We start from the raw sequence: 14982 nt of genomic DNA, 5'->3' as shown, positions 1-14982 counted from the left end.
GCAGGTTCAAACCTATAACTGCGGTTCTGGGCAAGTTGGTTTTTCCGGCTGTCCGACTTTGCGAGAAAAAGGGCCACAAAGGGGCTTATACCGCACGAGGCAGATTTAGGGTTGCTTGATGGCGGAACTTATCTCTGATCCGTCGAGGGAAGCATCTCGCCCTAGAAGAGCCGAGCACCAGGCCGGGGGAAATCTTGTACCATTTAAAACCTGGTGGGTATCTGGCGGCAATGCGCGTCAAACCCAGGCCCTCCCGAATGCGAGACAAATGCTCTACCACAAGGCCACGCTTTGGTAGAAGTTTTCGGTCTACCAAAGAGTATCCCCCAGCCACTCACGGAATAGGCCAGGGCCAGACCACTTCCCAAGAGCGAGTCCCATAAGTTAAAGAGCAAAGCTCAATAACTGGTGGACCCCCACACCAGAGCCTGCTCTTGTGTCAATTTAGGTTTGGTCATCCTCGGGCTCGAAAGCTCTCCCAGCGAGCGCGGCGGATTGGTCCACTACTGCCACCTCTTTGGTCGTGTTTGGGTCCAACCCACGAGCTTCGGACAGGCGGGATCGCTACTCCCCGTAGTGCGCTTCCGTGCTGAGCACCCCTGCCAGATGCCGAGGCGCCCTTGACTTCAGGTAATCTCTGTACCGCGCTCCAAGTGAGAGCCCAATTCTGCCAAATTTTCTTAAGCGTCTTGGATTTGATGCCGGCCCAGGTGTACTAAGTTAGGACCTACCACCTACGTGCCAGAAGCGCAAGTGTGGGCTCCATCCCACACCCATTTGGTTTCACAGTGGTACTACTCACAGACACTGAAAGGACGCAAGCGCCAGTTCTTTCGCTTCGCCCTCGTTCTCTTGGCCCACTGAGGCACCCGCAAGCCTCAGCGTTTCCCAGAGATGGCCCTGGTTTCCCGGAGGGGGAACGAGGGCAGCTGCAAGCAGCGCTCCAGAGTGATTGAAGGGCTCGGGTTACACACGGACGCCCCTACCCCTGATGACTTTAGTCGGCGGGGATTTTCCTGCAGCGATTCTGCTTGAGACTTAGCCATGGCAGCCTATCCCTAGGGTGCCATGGTGTATGAACTCTCTTTGGGCCAATTGTTTCGCCTCTTGTGACGTATCCACATAACATGGTGTGAAGTAATACATGTGCTTGAAGTGGTACCAGATTTATTCAAACATGGTCAACTGCTCAACAATCGAGCTACAGGAATGCAAAATATTACCGCGTGCTCCAGCACTTAATTCGTTGGCCATAAAAGTTGTAAGACTACAAAATTTGTTTGAGCTTACATTCAACAAAACATTGTGGTTGATGGGCTACTGCCATTTAAAAAAAGATGTTTGTCTTACTATAGTCTTCACTTATGAAGTAAACAAAGCAATGACGCAAAGTCCAATGGCACAATTTTCAGTTATGATGCAGTAGGTTGTGTGTGGTTAGGCAACTTTGCAAATTATGCAACTTTGTTTCGCAAACTCAATTTTGTAGCACCTCAATTTTATTAGAGACTTATGGCGATCTCAGCCAGGAGTGTGTCCAATGCAGCCACCAGGCACAGAAGTCTTGTTTCAGGCAGACATGTGCCAGTTTCCATGTCCATGCCAGAAGTCTACGCAATTCTTGAGTAACAAAACATCTCCAAACAGGACGATTGTTGCCACCCTACCAACAGTGATAGTAAAGGTCTTCTTCAGTGACTGCACTGCAATAAACAGCACTTGCAGCTTGTATAACAGTGCTGGCTTTTTCCAGTAACGGAGCCTTAACTAAGCACTTAATCAAAGGCATAGGTATATCCTACTGTTTTTTCCACACACTGCAGAGATCTATAAGACTGAAAGACTTGCAAAGTGACAAAGCAGGAAGAACCCAGAGGCAGCAGTACATCACAGGTCATGAACACCAGTTATTAAGGAAGACAGAAGTTGGCTGCTCAAAACTCAAATGTGAACTGCACGGCAAGTGCAAGACAAGAAACGAGGATGGCTCATCAGTGCTCATGCTGTCCACTTGTTTCACTGCTGCTGTCTTGCTCTCACCCTGCAGTTCCAACGAAACAAACTAAATAGCCCAGCATCACTTTCTTTCAAATGTAACACAAATACAATGTACACAATGGCAAGATGACCTGAGGATGAGTCCTCTAAATCTGTCTTGTAGACAGAGTTGTCCACTGCGGTAGCTCAGTGGGTGTAGTTTTCGGCTGCCGGGTGCGAGGTCACGGGATCGAATACTAGCCACAGCAGTCACATTTCAATAGAGGCAAAATGCAAAGGATGCCTATGCTGTGAAATGTCAGTACAGATTAAAGAACCACAGGTGTTCAAAATTAATCTACAGACCTCCACAACAATGCCGCTCTCTCTTCTTCATTTCACTCCCTTCCTCATCCCTTCTTACACGGTGCAGCTGAGGTTCCCATAAAAAGTGAGTGTTACTGTGCCTTTCCTGTCCCCATAACCAATAACAGAGTTTGATCAATCGTGTCATCATAAGCTGAGTGAAGTCCACCACAGGGAAAGGCCTCTCCCTCCCTTCATTAACCTGTGTCTTGCATCGGCAGTGGTCACCCTAGCTCTGTGTGCATTTCCCTTTGTATGTTGGGCACGAACTACCGCTCCCTGGCAAAGAAAAAAATCCGGCCGGTCTTCGCTTCGCTGAGGCACTACTGATGCGAGAAATGCAGTGTGGTGAAATTCTGCACGAGATTGCAACACGTTTCCTTTAACGAGTCTTGGTGCTGCTTAGCTATCTGTCCGTTCCAGTTTGTATGCCGCACTTCTTTTCTCACCTCTGCTTATGGTGATAGCTAGTACTACCACAACCCCATTTTCGCAGCGCCCTAGGCTGTCCACAGTAGGACAGCAAAGGTGTGCTAAAGGTTAGTAGAGTGTGAAGAACAGTAAAAGGTACAGCTTGAGCAGAAAAGCACCGTGCAGAGGGAAAGGGCACAGCAGCTGAAAAAAAAGCAAGCTGAAGAATGATGAAACTGTTCTGCATTCTACTTGTAATGTGGGCTGTTCATTTTGATTAACAGTTTGGTGCAGCAACTTGAGGGCAGCTTTACTGATGGCTGTGCAAAAACGTTGCTTCTGGGAGTCATCCACAGAATGGTGAAATATGCTAGCTGAACAGTCACATTTTTGTCCACTGAGTATGGAAAAATGTAGCAGGCTGCCCCAAGATAAAAAAAAAAAAACAAGCATGGAAAAGTGACATGTTCAGCATGCTCGTCCGCATTCATGTGCAGTCACAAGGGAGCACACAAGCTGTCCTGACCTGTCCAAAGAAACTTCAGAAGGTGACAAACCAATGGGTGAACAGAAAATCACCAGAATTTTTGCCATACTCAAAATGCATGAAGTGGAGGCCTAGAATGCATTTCTGCATTAAGGCAGCAAAGCACACAGCTTCAAACAAACTAGGCTGGACCCACCGCGGTTGCTGAGTGGTTAGGGCGCTCGGCTACTGATCCGGAGCTCCCGGGTTCGAACCCGACCGCGGCGGCTGCGTTTTTATGGAGGCAAAACGCTAAGGCGCCCGTGTGCTGTGCGATGTCAGTGTACGTTAAAGATGTCCAGATGGTCAAAATTATTCTGGAGGCCTCCACTAGGGCACCTCTTTCTTCTTTCACTCCCTCCTTTATCCCTTCCCTTACGGCGAGGTTCAGGTGTCCAACGATATATGAGACAGATACTGCGCCATTTCTTTTCTCCAAACACCAATTATTATTAACAAACTAGGCTGGCGAACATGTGATGCCATGCTGCCTCCTAGTTTTTCCTTCAATATGCATATCTGTGGGCACAGGTAACCACAGCACTCATTGCAATTCCAACAGCACTCAAGCACTGCCCATGCTTGATGCATTTGCAATGCTATTACGAATGCGGGCAACTAAAGCCTTTTGATGGGCTTTCCAAAAAAGAATGATAACCTTTGTGACATAACAGCATCTGGCACCTGCCATGTCCTCCCAAACCTTTTGCGGCATGGCGTCTAGGATTATGCGCACAAATGTACAATTTTTTTTTTGCAAGCATCTAGTGCTAGTATTTTCATGAAGTCTGTGATGCCAGATACAGTTTAAATTCCTGCTAGACAGAATGGCAGGGTCATTTCATGTCTTGAAAAATGAATAGCGTTTCCATAACAAGAAATAATGATTGATTTTGCGAAGTTCTGTAAATAAGTATTGTAAATAAATAAATAAATAACAAGAAATAATGATTGATTTTGCGAAGTTCTAGGCCTCACCGAGGAACTGCTGTTTGGTGCTATCACGTTTCTTCTTTAACACATTGAAATGTTTTGCTAAGGACACTCCAGCTGGATTTTCATTGTGGAAACAGCTTTGGTTTGGTTTATAGGAGTTTAACGTTCCAAAGCGACTCAGGCTATGAGGGACGCCGTAGTGAAGGGCTCCTGAAATTTCGACCACCGGGGGTTCTTTAGCATGCACTGATATCGCACAGTACACGGGCCTCTAGAATTTCGCCTCATCCAAATTGTACCGCCGTGTTTTTTGGGTCAGCAGCCGAGCGGCATAATCACTGAGCCATCACAGCGGCCTGAAACAGCTTTGGATGATAAGGAAAATAATTAATTGTGCCCAAATGTGTTTTATAGAATAAGGCTGCAATTCCATGAGTGTGGAAGCGTGCGTCGTGTGCAAATTTTTAAAGTTTTTGAGCTATTCGTGTTGCTTTTGTGAAATATGGGGCTCTAAACATACACACACAAATTTTCAGATTTTTCTCCATAATAGAACACAATGTGTGTCTGAAGGGATAAAGCAAAAATTCACTGGCACTAATACAGATTTTAAAAAAGGCATATTTGCACGTGCATGGAAATAATGAAAAGGAAACATGATGCAGTAGATGCTGACAGCCTGCCAAAGTTATAAGAATGGCCATGAGCACAACCTTCTCACTGATTGAGCTAGTTAAAAAAAAAAAAGGTAGACCAGAGATGAGCGTGTCACCACTTAGCTACAAGCCTATCTAAGGACTTTATGTGTGCCAAGGATTAATCCTTGCTAGGAAATTCCCGAGTGGAGCTGAAATGGCAGTGTGCTGTGTTCAGATCCTGCTGTTTCCGCATTGTAATACTAGCCATAAAATTGTGGTCAATCAGAGGACTCCCCGGACTGCAACCACTGACGAAGTGTCTTGTCCATGAGAACATTAACATTATGGTCTATGGGTGACACAATGAATGGTATGCAGCCCAGACCAATGCCAGTCGTTGTCCACTTGCACGTTTTGAGTGGCAGGCTTGAGTAGCGTTTCAGCAGGAAGAGCGAAAACGCACACACCCTGTTGATTGTGATGCCGGGAATGATGACCGATGCCAGGGCCTGCCACACTAATGTGTCCACGGCTGTGTTGAGCAGCTGCTTTCGATGGTCCTTTGCATCCGAGCACTTCAGCTGGAAGCAAGTGGAGGATTGATTAAAATTAAGATGCATTGTGCAGTAGACATTCCACACATATTGGTGACCACAAGTGGAACAAGATGAAAGGAGGCTAGGTGCATCCCCAAAATTGATAACAAAGACATGTCTATACCCTTATAACTATTGATAGAGCACCTAAATGCAGATTCCACAGGAACTAAGCTGGATTCTAGATGATATCAGCACTTTTTTTTTTTGCAGCAGCAGTTTGGTACACTAATCCAGGAACCCAGCTCCCCAGAAATGTGCACATGATCTGTTGTTTGTAAGTTAAAGCAACCATGGGTCCAGAAATCCTGGACAGCAATGCCGGTTGATGCTGTGCAGCAATGAGAACAGCATGCATTTATTTTCATGGCCGCTCTTGTAGACAAGCAATAGCAACAGTAACTAACTATGAAACAACATTTCATTGAATGCCACGGGCTCTACAGATGGCATGAACACCACAAAAAAAAAGCATTTCGTGTTTATTTTGTGTTCAGATTGCTCTTCGCAGTGGTGGTGGTGGTAAAACTTTATTGGATGCACTGGGGCGGGTTTTAGAGGAGAGTGGAGGGTTCCACCGCTCCCGTGCCTGGGTGGTAGTCCTCATTCCGGGACACCATTGGCGGTAGCCGCTGCCCGCGCTCTTTGTACCAGAGCCCTCTGAAACTCCAGGTCCAAGCAGTTTGACAAGGTCGCCTCCCAGCTCGCTTTCGTTGGCTGATTTACTCTCTTTATTTGTGGATTTTTCTGGCAGGCCCGTACCATATGATATGTGTCTGCCCACATCTCACAAAATTTACAGTACCCTGAAAAAGTTGGGTTTATGTGTTTTAGAATCGCAGGGCTTAGGAATGACCCCGTTTGCAGCCTTCTGACGTGTTGTTCCTTAGTTCTATCCAGGCCCTTGGCAGGCTCTGGGAACATCTGCCTACTGAGGCGCAGTTATGTTTTAATCTCCGCACATGTGGTAAGCGGATTCGGTACAGGAGTCCCGACAGGGTCTGGGAATTCAGTGGAACTCCGGGAGAGAGGCCCGGGCGGCTGTGTGAGCAGCCTCATTCCCTTCTATTCCCTGGTGTCCCGGCACCCATACCAATTGTTTTGTTTTCTCGTTGAGCTATGTGGCGCGTTTCCTAAAATTTTGCTGGCAAGCGGCGCTGTTCTTCTTCTTATATAATTTCGACAGGCGTGTTGAGAATCAGAAATTATGTGCGTGGCGTCTAAGTGAGTGGCTACCAGCGCTATCGCCACTTCCTCGGCTAATGCAACTTTGCTAGTTCTCACCGAGAGTCCATCCACCTGCTTTCCCTCATGTACGACCGCGACGGTGCAGGTGCCCTCTTGCGTAGGGTCCGCCGCGTCTACATAATATGTGCCATTTTTGCTGCCGTAATACTTCTCTAGCTCTGGCTTCTCGCCTACCTTGATTGTGCTCGGGATGCATGTTTTTTGGTAGTGGTTTAACTAGTAGTTTATCTCTCCAGTCCTTGGGAATATCCCCTCTGTCTTCTGTTGTTGGTGCCAGCGCTATGTGCAGATCCTCTAGGACTCGTCTACCAACTTTGGTCGTTGATAACTGCATTATTTGGTTTGTTTGGTGAGCTTTGAGTAGTTCTTCCAGCGTGTTATGCATTTCTAGGTGGAGAAGGCGATCAGTGGACGTCTTGGAGGGGAGTCCAAGTCGCTCTGCCGCAGTTTGAGGTAGGGCACAGCATATGTTATTCGGCTAAAGACGAAAGCCTGCACCGGGCGTAAAGTCTCCTTTTCCACGAGTCCACTGTGCTTGCCAGATACCCTGACAATCATCCTACTGATTTGCTCGCACGTGGACTTTAGTTTATTAATCGCTATGGCATTATTACCTTTGTTCTTGATTTGTAGCCCTAACACGCGGATATTTTCTACCTCCAAGACCTGGGTTCCATCTATGTATATTTGAATTTGGTTGCCGATTTTTTATCCCCCGTGATATGAAGGAGCTCTGATTTCGTGGATGCGCACCTAAGGCCACACTCTTCGGCATACTTATGCACTGCTGACGCTGCCTCCTGCAAAGCGTCTTCTACCTGTCCAACACTGCCACCCGACGACCACAGAGTGATGTCGTCCGCGTAGATGGCGTGTCTCACGCCATCTATCGCATCGAGCCTCCCGGGGAGGCCCATCATGGCTATGTTGAAGAGCAGAGGCGACATTACCGCCCATAGAGGCGCGCCTCGTGTTCCCATCTCTATGGGTCCGAATTTACTGTCGTCTATCCTGATGTAAGCCTTCCTGTCCATGAGAAAGTCTTTGACGTACTGGTAAGTCCGCTTTCCGCAGTTTGTGGCATTGCGATTCTCTAGTATCTTACTGTGTTTAACGTTGTCAAAGGCCCCCTTCAAATCCAAAGCTAAGATAGCTCTGTCCTGTTGACTGCCGTAAAGGAGGCCTACGACTTCCCTATTAAGTTGTAAAAGCACATCTTGTGCTGACAAGCGTGCCCGGAAGCCGAACATAGTTGTAAGAAAAGCCCCTGGTTCTCTATGTACTCAGATAGTCTTTCCCTGACCATCGTTTCCATAAGCTTGCTCGCGCACGACGTAAGCAAAATGGGTCTTAAATTGTCCATGTTGATTTTCTTACCCTGCTTGGGTATGAATGTCATTATTGATGTTTTCCACTCCTCCGGTATTTGTTCCTCTTCCCATATCTTATTGATGAAGTCTGTGAGGTCCTCGATAGCTTTGTGGTTTGTCAGCAAACTGACCGTTATGCGGTCATCTCCCGGTGCCGTGCCTGTCTTCATACTGGCTAGTGCCGCTTTGTCCTCCCATGTAGTGAATTTTGCATCCAGCTCCTCATTTTCTTCCCCAGTGTATATCAGTGCACCCGCGTGTTGGTCTACCGTGGTGCATATGTACTTGTCTTCTAGTGCTCTAGCGAGTTGTTCATTTGTACCTTGAAATTCGTGTAATGCTCGTCTTAAGTTTCTACTGTTCTCCCCCCTCGTTTGACTAGGTTCAATGAGGCGCCTCAGTAAGCTCCATGCGCTCTTCGAGCTGAGAGTGCCTCTCATGGAGTTACACTTGGCTATCCAATTGCTTTTTGCGAGAGACGTTACGTATGCCTCAGCCTGCTTGCTGAGATCCGCTATCCTAAGTTTCAATATCCGATTATGTTTTTCTCTACGCCATCTCTTAGTGACAGCCCTCCTGGCCTCCCACAGATGCATGAGGTGGTCGTCCACCGCCAGTGTGTCCTGGTTTGTTTGTACCGTGGTCATATATCGTTCTCTGCTGTCTATGAGTGCCTCAGCCCAACGTCGATACCCCCCTTCCAGAGTAAGCTCTGGAATTTCAGAGTCCCTGAATTTGGTCCAGTCAGTGAGACGCACCTGACCCCTCTTTTTCCTGAGTTCGTTCACCTCAATCGCTACCTTTAGGAGACAATGATCACTCTTTAGCCTCTCGTCAGTGTTTACCCATTCGTATCTTTTTGCGTTGGGTACTAGGGAGAGGTCCGGGCATGTGTCACGAGCCACGCTGTTTCCTATTCTAGTCGGATGAAGGGGATCTGTGAGAATGGTGAAACACATGTCAGTAATAGCTTCTGCTAATTTCCTGCCTTTAATGTCTTCCTTGTTGTACCCCCATTGAAAGCTGCAGGCGTTAAACACCCCCCCCATTAGTAACGGTGCCCTAGCAGCTATTCGAATGGCCGTGTGAAAGATCTCCGAGAAAGTGTCCTTACGTCTTTGCAGTCTACTATATATGTTTAAAACAAAGGCTCCTTGCTGGAGACGCTTGTTCGGAAGGATTTGCACGAATGTGTGCTCGATTTCTTGTGCTAATTGTATGTACGAGGATACAGGTGGATGGATCTACTTGGTGGGTGTTATACGTAATCTAATTTTGACTTCTGTGCCAGCGTCTTCTATTGCAATGACTTCCGGCATCCTTTCTAAGGTTTCCAGATATTGGTATAGTATATCTTTTTCCTTTTTAAAACCCCTGCAATTCCATTGTATAATTTGTAGCCTGCACTTATTTCTCTGAGATTTAGTTGCCATTTCTGTTAGTTGTCCTCTAGCTTGGCATCCGCTGGCGTACCGTATACGATACCGATCTGTCGCTACTCTCCCCCAGCTTCCAGTTAATTTTGACCTCCCATGCACTGAGCTGGGCCTGTATCGGCTCTATCAGAGGTTTCATCATACTTTCAATTATGTTTTGAAGAGTATTTCCTACTTTCTGAAGCAGTGTCGCTTCTAGCTCTTTCATTTCTTCTCGCACTTTAAGTTTAAGTTTGATATTCTCTGCCTATAGTGATTGTACAGCCAACGAAGGAGGGGGGAACTAGCGAGAGGTGCCCAGGAGGGACGTGGCAGCGGAAATGTCAAAGCGAACGCTGCGTCATCTTTGCAGTGGGTACGTTTCTTGAAGGGCAAATGATTTGTGTGGCATTGAGAGGAAAACTGTGTTCTAAGTAAAAATTGATTCTCTAGTTCTTTCTGGCTATGCTGACGTTTGTCCAGAAGCAAAAGAAGCATTTACTGTCGAAAAAAATTCCGCCAGTCAATTCAGGCTTGTTAAGCCCTCACCGAAAATGACGGGCTGACACCACTTTGAAGTGAATGGAGATGTAGCACAGCCTCAGGGATCCATGCACAAAAATCGGTGTCGATGCACACATTTTAGTTGTGAAATTGGCCGGAGATGGCGACACCGTAGTTAAGTTTTTTGGTCTTTTCTAGCTTATAAAAGTTCCGTTTTCGGTGAGAGTCCCCTGATTAGAATGATGTATTCTATCATTACAGGCTAACTTCCACATGTCCCCCAGTGTCCATTTAAATGCAGCTGAAAAGATTCCGGTGCTTTCACTAAAAGAATGAAATTAGAGTAAAATTAGCAAAATTTAACAGTAAAAGATTAATGCCATAATGGTGGACAATATGATGATTTAAAAACAATAAAGTGGACGCCCCCAAGAAATAGTGAAACAGCAGGTGTATCTGTATCTGCAGTTGTGTAAACAGTGCATTCCAGAGGCAAGCGGATACTGCTTGTGAAACAGGGGCAGATTAAGTGCCCCCCCCCCCCCCCCAAAACACAAAGTAAGGCTTAAGAGTCAACAGTGTATACACTTGAGTGAACTGGCACAAATTGATCTACTGCACATGTGGACAATGAGTGCCAGGACCTGGGACATAGAGGTTCCAATGTACACTGCCCCCATGGGGAAAGTTAAAACCAGTGTCTGCCGAGCACCTAGTGTCGGTAAAAAGCTCAGTGTAACAATCGTCAAATGCCTTTTCAGGTGATGCAAAAACTTGCAGGCTCTTCGGCCACTTCCCATGACAATGACAACGATGAACTGACACGAGCACAACCTAGGAGATCACCCACTCCAAAGCACACTTAGGGCACCTGCATCCACATGACCTGCACAGGTCACATTCCTCGAAGTGCCCAATTTATGTCCCATCTGGATGACATACTCGATGACGAGTGGGTGAATGAAAGTGCGTTTGGTTGCAACGTGCAACAAAGGCGCAGTCTACAGCACAGAAAGTCCCTGATAAACCCCACAGCTTCACTTCTGATCAAGCTATTGATCAATAAATTTTTTTTTATGTATTATGTACCAAGGCTGCACTGTGAGCTATAATCAAGACATAGTGGTGAGCTCTGTGGTAATTTTAACCACCTGAAGTTCTCTAACGTGCGTCACTACCTCCATACACAGATATTTTCGCGTTTTGCCTCTAGCAAAACTGCAAGTGTGAAACCATGACCTTGTGCTCAGTAGCAAACTGTGAGCCACTGCAGAGGGTATCAGTGCACTTTTACTTATAACATGGTGTCACAGCTTCCAGTCACCTAAAACTGCTGGCCAGTGACAAAGTGACCACCAAAGGCATCTACTGTCTTTCTCCACGTGACAGTGCCTCACGCAAGCACAGGCTATGCCTTGGGATTCCCATCGCAATGGGAAGAGAGCATGCAAAGAGGGTGAAAAAGGCAAAGAAGTTAACAAGAAGCCGATTTTGGTTCGGTAACCTACACTGGGGGAAAGGAATAAGAAAGGGGATAGACAAAAGACGATGTTAAAGTATATAGGTAACATGAAGTTTCCACTGCAAAAACATAATGTTATGCTTGGGTAGGCGAAGAAGGGATTAAAGCGCAAAGGATAAGAAGAAACTTAAGGATCCGCATGCAGCGAAGTTATAACCTCCATTGCAAAGCACGGTGCCCTCAGAAGCAGTACAGTGCCTTGCGAGCCATCAGGGCCAACTACTGCTGTGGTCATCATCCGATCTCAGGATTTTCATCTCTTTTAACGGGCAAGGATCAAGAAAATCCAGTGCATATCATAGCGACTATCTCTCAGCACTAAAAACATGCCATGTACAATGAAATTAGACCACACTAAAATTGCTGCTTGTGACAGAAGCTGGTGAAAAAAAAAAACCTGAAGCTTCTCACTAGCATAAAATGAGTACACTCCTGATTTTGCCACCCAGTTGAAATACACAGTAGTCATGTTGAGGCTCGATCCTACAGTGCGACTTGTGTAAAGTGCTAAAGAAATGGAGCTGGTGGAATTTAAGTGTAATAATGTCGGTACTGCATGCTTCCTGCAGCACACATGAATACAATGTGTACATAATGCAGTGTCAATGGTATTTAATCGCTGAGCATAAAGATGAAACCTCAGCACGTGATAGTGGTTTAACCATTTCAAGAAAGGTAGAATGCAAAAAAATCCTAGTGTGCTGGGGCTTTGGCGCCCATTAATCACTGAAATAAATTCGGAAGACCTGTTTATAGAGTTCGTTACAGCACACAAAGTATAGTTTCAGGATGTAAAATTATATCAACTGTTTTTACAGCAGACCAATGTGAGCCTGATCCCTAAGAAACTGGAACGTGCGATTCTGACAGTCAGTTTCAAGAGGTCCATTCAAAATCACTTACGCAGGTACATGCTGTTAGCATACTAAGCTCACCTTGTCAACCTTTAGCACTTTATCTGTCGTATCAGCCACCACATATGCACTTGCAACTGCATAGGAGAGACGGACAACACTGACATGGACTAGAGATCTGAAGGCTTCTCCAACTTCATTTGTATAGCCTGAAAAAAAAAAAGGAGTAATTACAATGATTGATGAGGCATTTATTAAGCATGATGTGTGCAGCATGTGCAGCAAGATTTGAAGAGATCGATGTGGAGGCATATATGTGAATGGAAGACATACTTAAAACTGGTTGGCTTGAAAATGAAGCATACTAAGAGCACACACTAACTAAGCTTGATAGTACTAAATAGAGAATGTGACATGTTTTAATTTGAATTAGGTGCACATTTGTATGCTTGTAATGGTACATTTGTTATGTCTGCTTAAGAACAAAAGAAGCAGGCACACTGTTGCAATTAAAAAAAAATTGGCACTTTACTGCAACTTTGCTACAACAAAGTGTTACTGCTCTTACTGTTCATTTTTTGTGCCCAGCTATTTTAAGGCCCCCAGCAGTTTTTTCCAGCGTGGTTCTAAGGTCAGCGTATTTCAAAGAGCACACATTCTGTATTTCAAATTTGTAGAAGCCGTGAAGTCACTCGATTAAATGGCCATGGAATATTTACAACTCAAATAATCCGGAGTGTACGTGCGCGCACTTCGCTATGACTAAAAAAAAAAAAAATGTAACCGTCACAAAATCGCTTGTTCAGGATGCAAAGTACGTTAGCTTAAATACTAACTAAGCGCGTACGGCCGTTTTTAAGCTGTCTGTTTAATTGCGGCTGACTGTCAGGTACCTATATGCAAGTTAAACTAATTAATCTTAGTTCGCAGCCGAGTGTGCACGCGCGACGAGGTGGAAACCGGCGGGTATTTTAGAGGGCAAGAAGGCATACCTAGTAAACGGACCGGCGTGTCCCTGAATATATCAACCTCATTTTGCGACGACCTCGAACTGTTCGCCACATGCGAGTTTGCTTCGGCAGCACGTGAATCGTCCTCAGCCATTTCAAGCGTCTGCATCAACGCGTGTAGCGTGATTCACGGTTTCGCACGCTTGCGTCAGAGCGTAGTACGTTTTTCCTCATCGATTTGCGAAACTTCCCATACACCGCAGGCGGCCCATGACTAACAGAATGGCGGCAGTAAAATGAACAGCTTGAAATTACTCATGAAATTACTGAATATCTGAATAAGAAAAGATAGTTGGGGTCAAAGCTCTCAGAGCGCGCTTTTTCTCGCTTATTATCATCATCATTATCTTTACCACACTTCTAAAAGTAAAACATTACATTAAATCTATATAAAAACGTTGAGATTAAAATTTTAAAAGATGAAAAAGAGTGTTTAATACACAAGCGGCACCTCCATCTGCTAACTAAAAACCAGGCTATATAGAAACCACTTCTACTCTAATGCGTCCCTCAAGGAAAATCGAAAAAAAAATTATTACATGTTTTCTTATTTCAAATGATGATTTTACAATAGCATACATGGGTCACATCATGGTTTTTGCCGAAAATCGATAAATATTTTATAATTGAATTTTTTCTTTCATGTTGTTTCGGTTTCGGCTTTACCGTCCGAACGAACGATGGCTATGACGTGTACCTTACACAATATCTAGATTCCAAAAGGCGATGATTGATTAATGCCGCCACCGCGATAACAGCGAAGAACCGCACGTGTACCGCATCTTCGCACGCCCTAGGCATGTTTCTCTTCTCTGCTAAATCCCTTCCGCACTGCTCAGGCTAACCGAGACTCATCACAGTGCGTTTCTGAAGTTTTGCGCACGCAGTACGATCGTGAGAACCACACAGCCTTGCTAATTCCAGAGAAGCATATGGTGCATACGCCACAATAATAAGAACTGCAGGCAACGCTGCACAATTTTTTTTTTTCACGCTAAACATTCGGCTACTACGTTTCCTGGCTGTTCTGTTGTTGTTTTTTTCCTACTGTAGTATGCAATTTTCCTTTCTCCATGAGTTTAGGTCACGTGACACGTAAAAAAATCAACATATATGTTGATGCGTAGTTTTAGATTTACAACAAACGGCGTATCAGCGGGATATATTGCTTTTTTTTTGTGAATCACGCGACCTAAACTGCAATCACACGTAACAGTCATCGTTCGGTTGATGAAACCGAAACAGCGTCACGAAGAAATTCAATTATAAATTATTTAGCGGTCATAGGCGAATACCACGAGCTGCTGCAATTGCTAGCGCGTCGTTTGAAAGAAGAAAACACGCAAACAAAAATTTGGTGTCTATAGTCGTTTAAACCAGTGCTTTAAACCAGTGCTTTAAACAGCTAGCCAACCACTGCTCTGCCTCTTAGTGGAGATCAGTGAACTAGAGTCACTGGATAATAAAATTATCCAGTGACTCTACAGTGAACCACTGCAGCCCATTACGATTAATAGCAGCCGCTACTGGTGGCGCCACCTCGCGCCAAGAGTAGAAAGCAGTTGCGCGGTTAGTTTGAAAGTGCTTTTCCAACTACTATATCAAAATC

At 45.4% G+C, this 14982-nt stretch overlaps 1 protein-coding gene across 1 annotated transcript; it reads right to left on the bottom strand.

The window, feature by feature from the left end:
• Window positions 1-4220: 4220 nt before the first annotated feature.
• LOC144121503 (mitochondrial fission process protein 1) lies at window positions 4221-13687 on the bottom strand. Its single transcript, XM_077654735.1, has 3 exons — window positions 13356-13687; window positions 12445-12572; window positions 4221-5435 (listed from the first exon to the last, which is right to left on the bottom strand). The coding sequence occupies exons 1-3, from the start codon at window positions 13480-13482 to the stop codon at window positions 5133-5135; spliced, it is 558 nt and encodes a 185-aa protein (XP_077510861.1). The 5' UTR covers window positions 13483-13687; the 3' UTR covers window positions 4221-5132.
• Between the last annotated feature and the right edge of the window lie 1295 nt (window positions 13688-14982).

The sequence above is a fragment of the Amblyomma americanum genome, chromosome 2, assembly GCF_052857255.1.
Source record: "Amblyomma americanum isolate KBUSLIRL-KWMA chromosome 2, ASM5285725v1, whole genome shotgun sequence".
Lineage (NCBI taxonomy): Eukaryota > Metazoa > Arthropoda > Arachnida > Ixodida > Ixodidae > Amblyomma > Amblyomma americanum.
The sequence above is the reverse complement of the archived record's forward strand: the minus strand, read 5'-3'. Positions and strand labels throughout refer to the sequence as shown.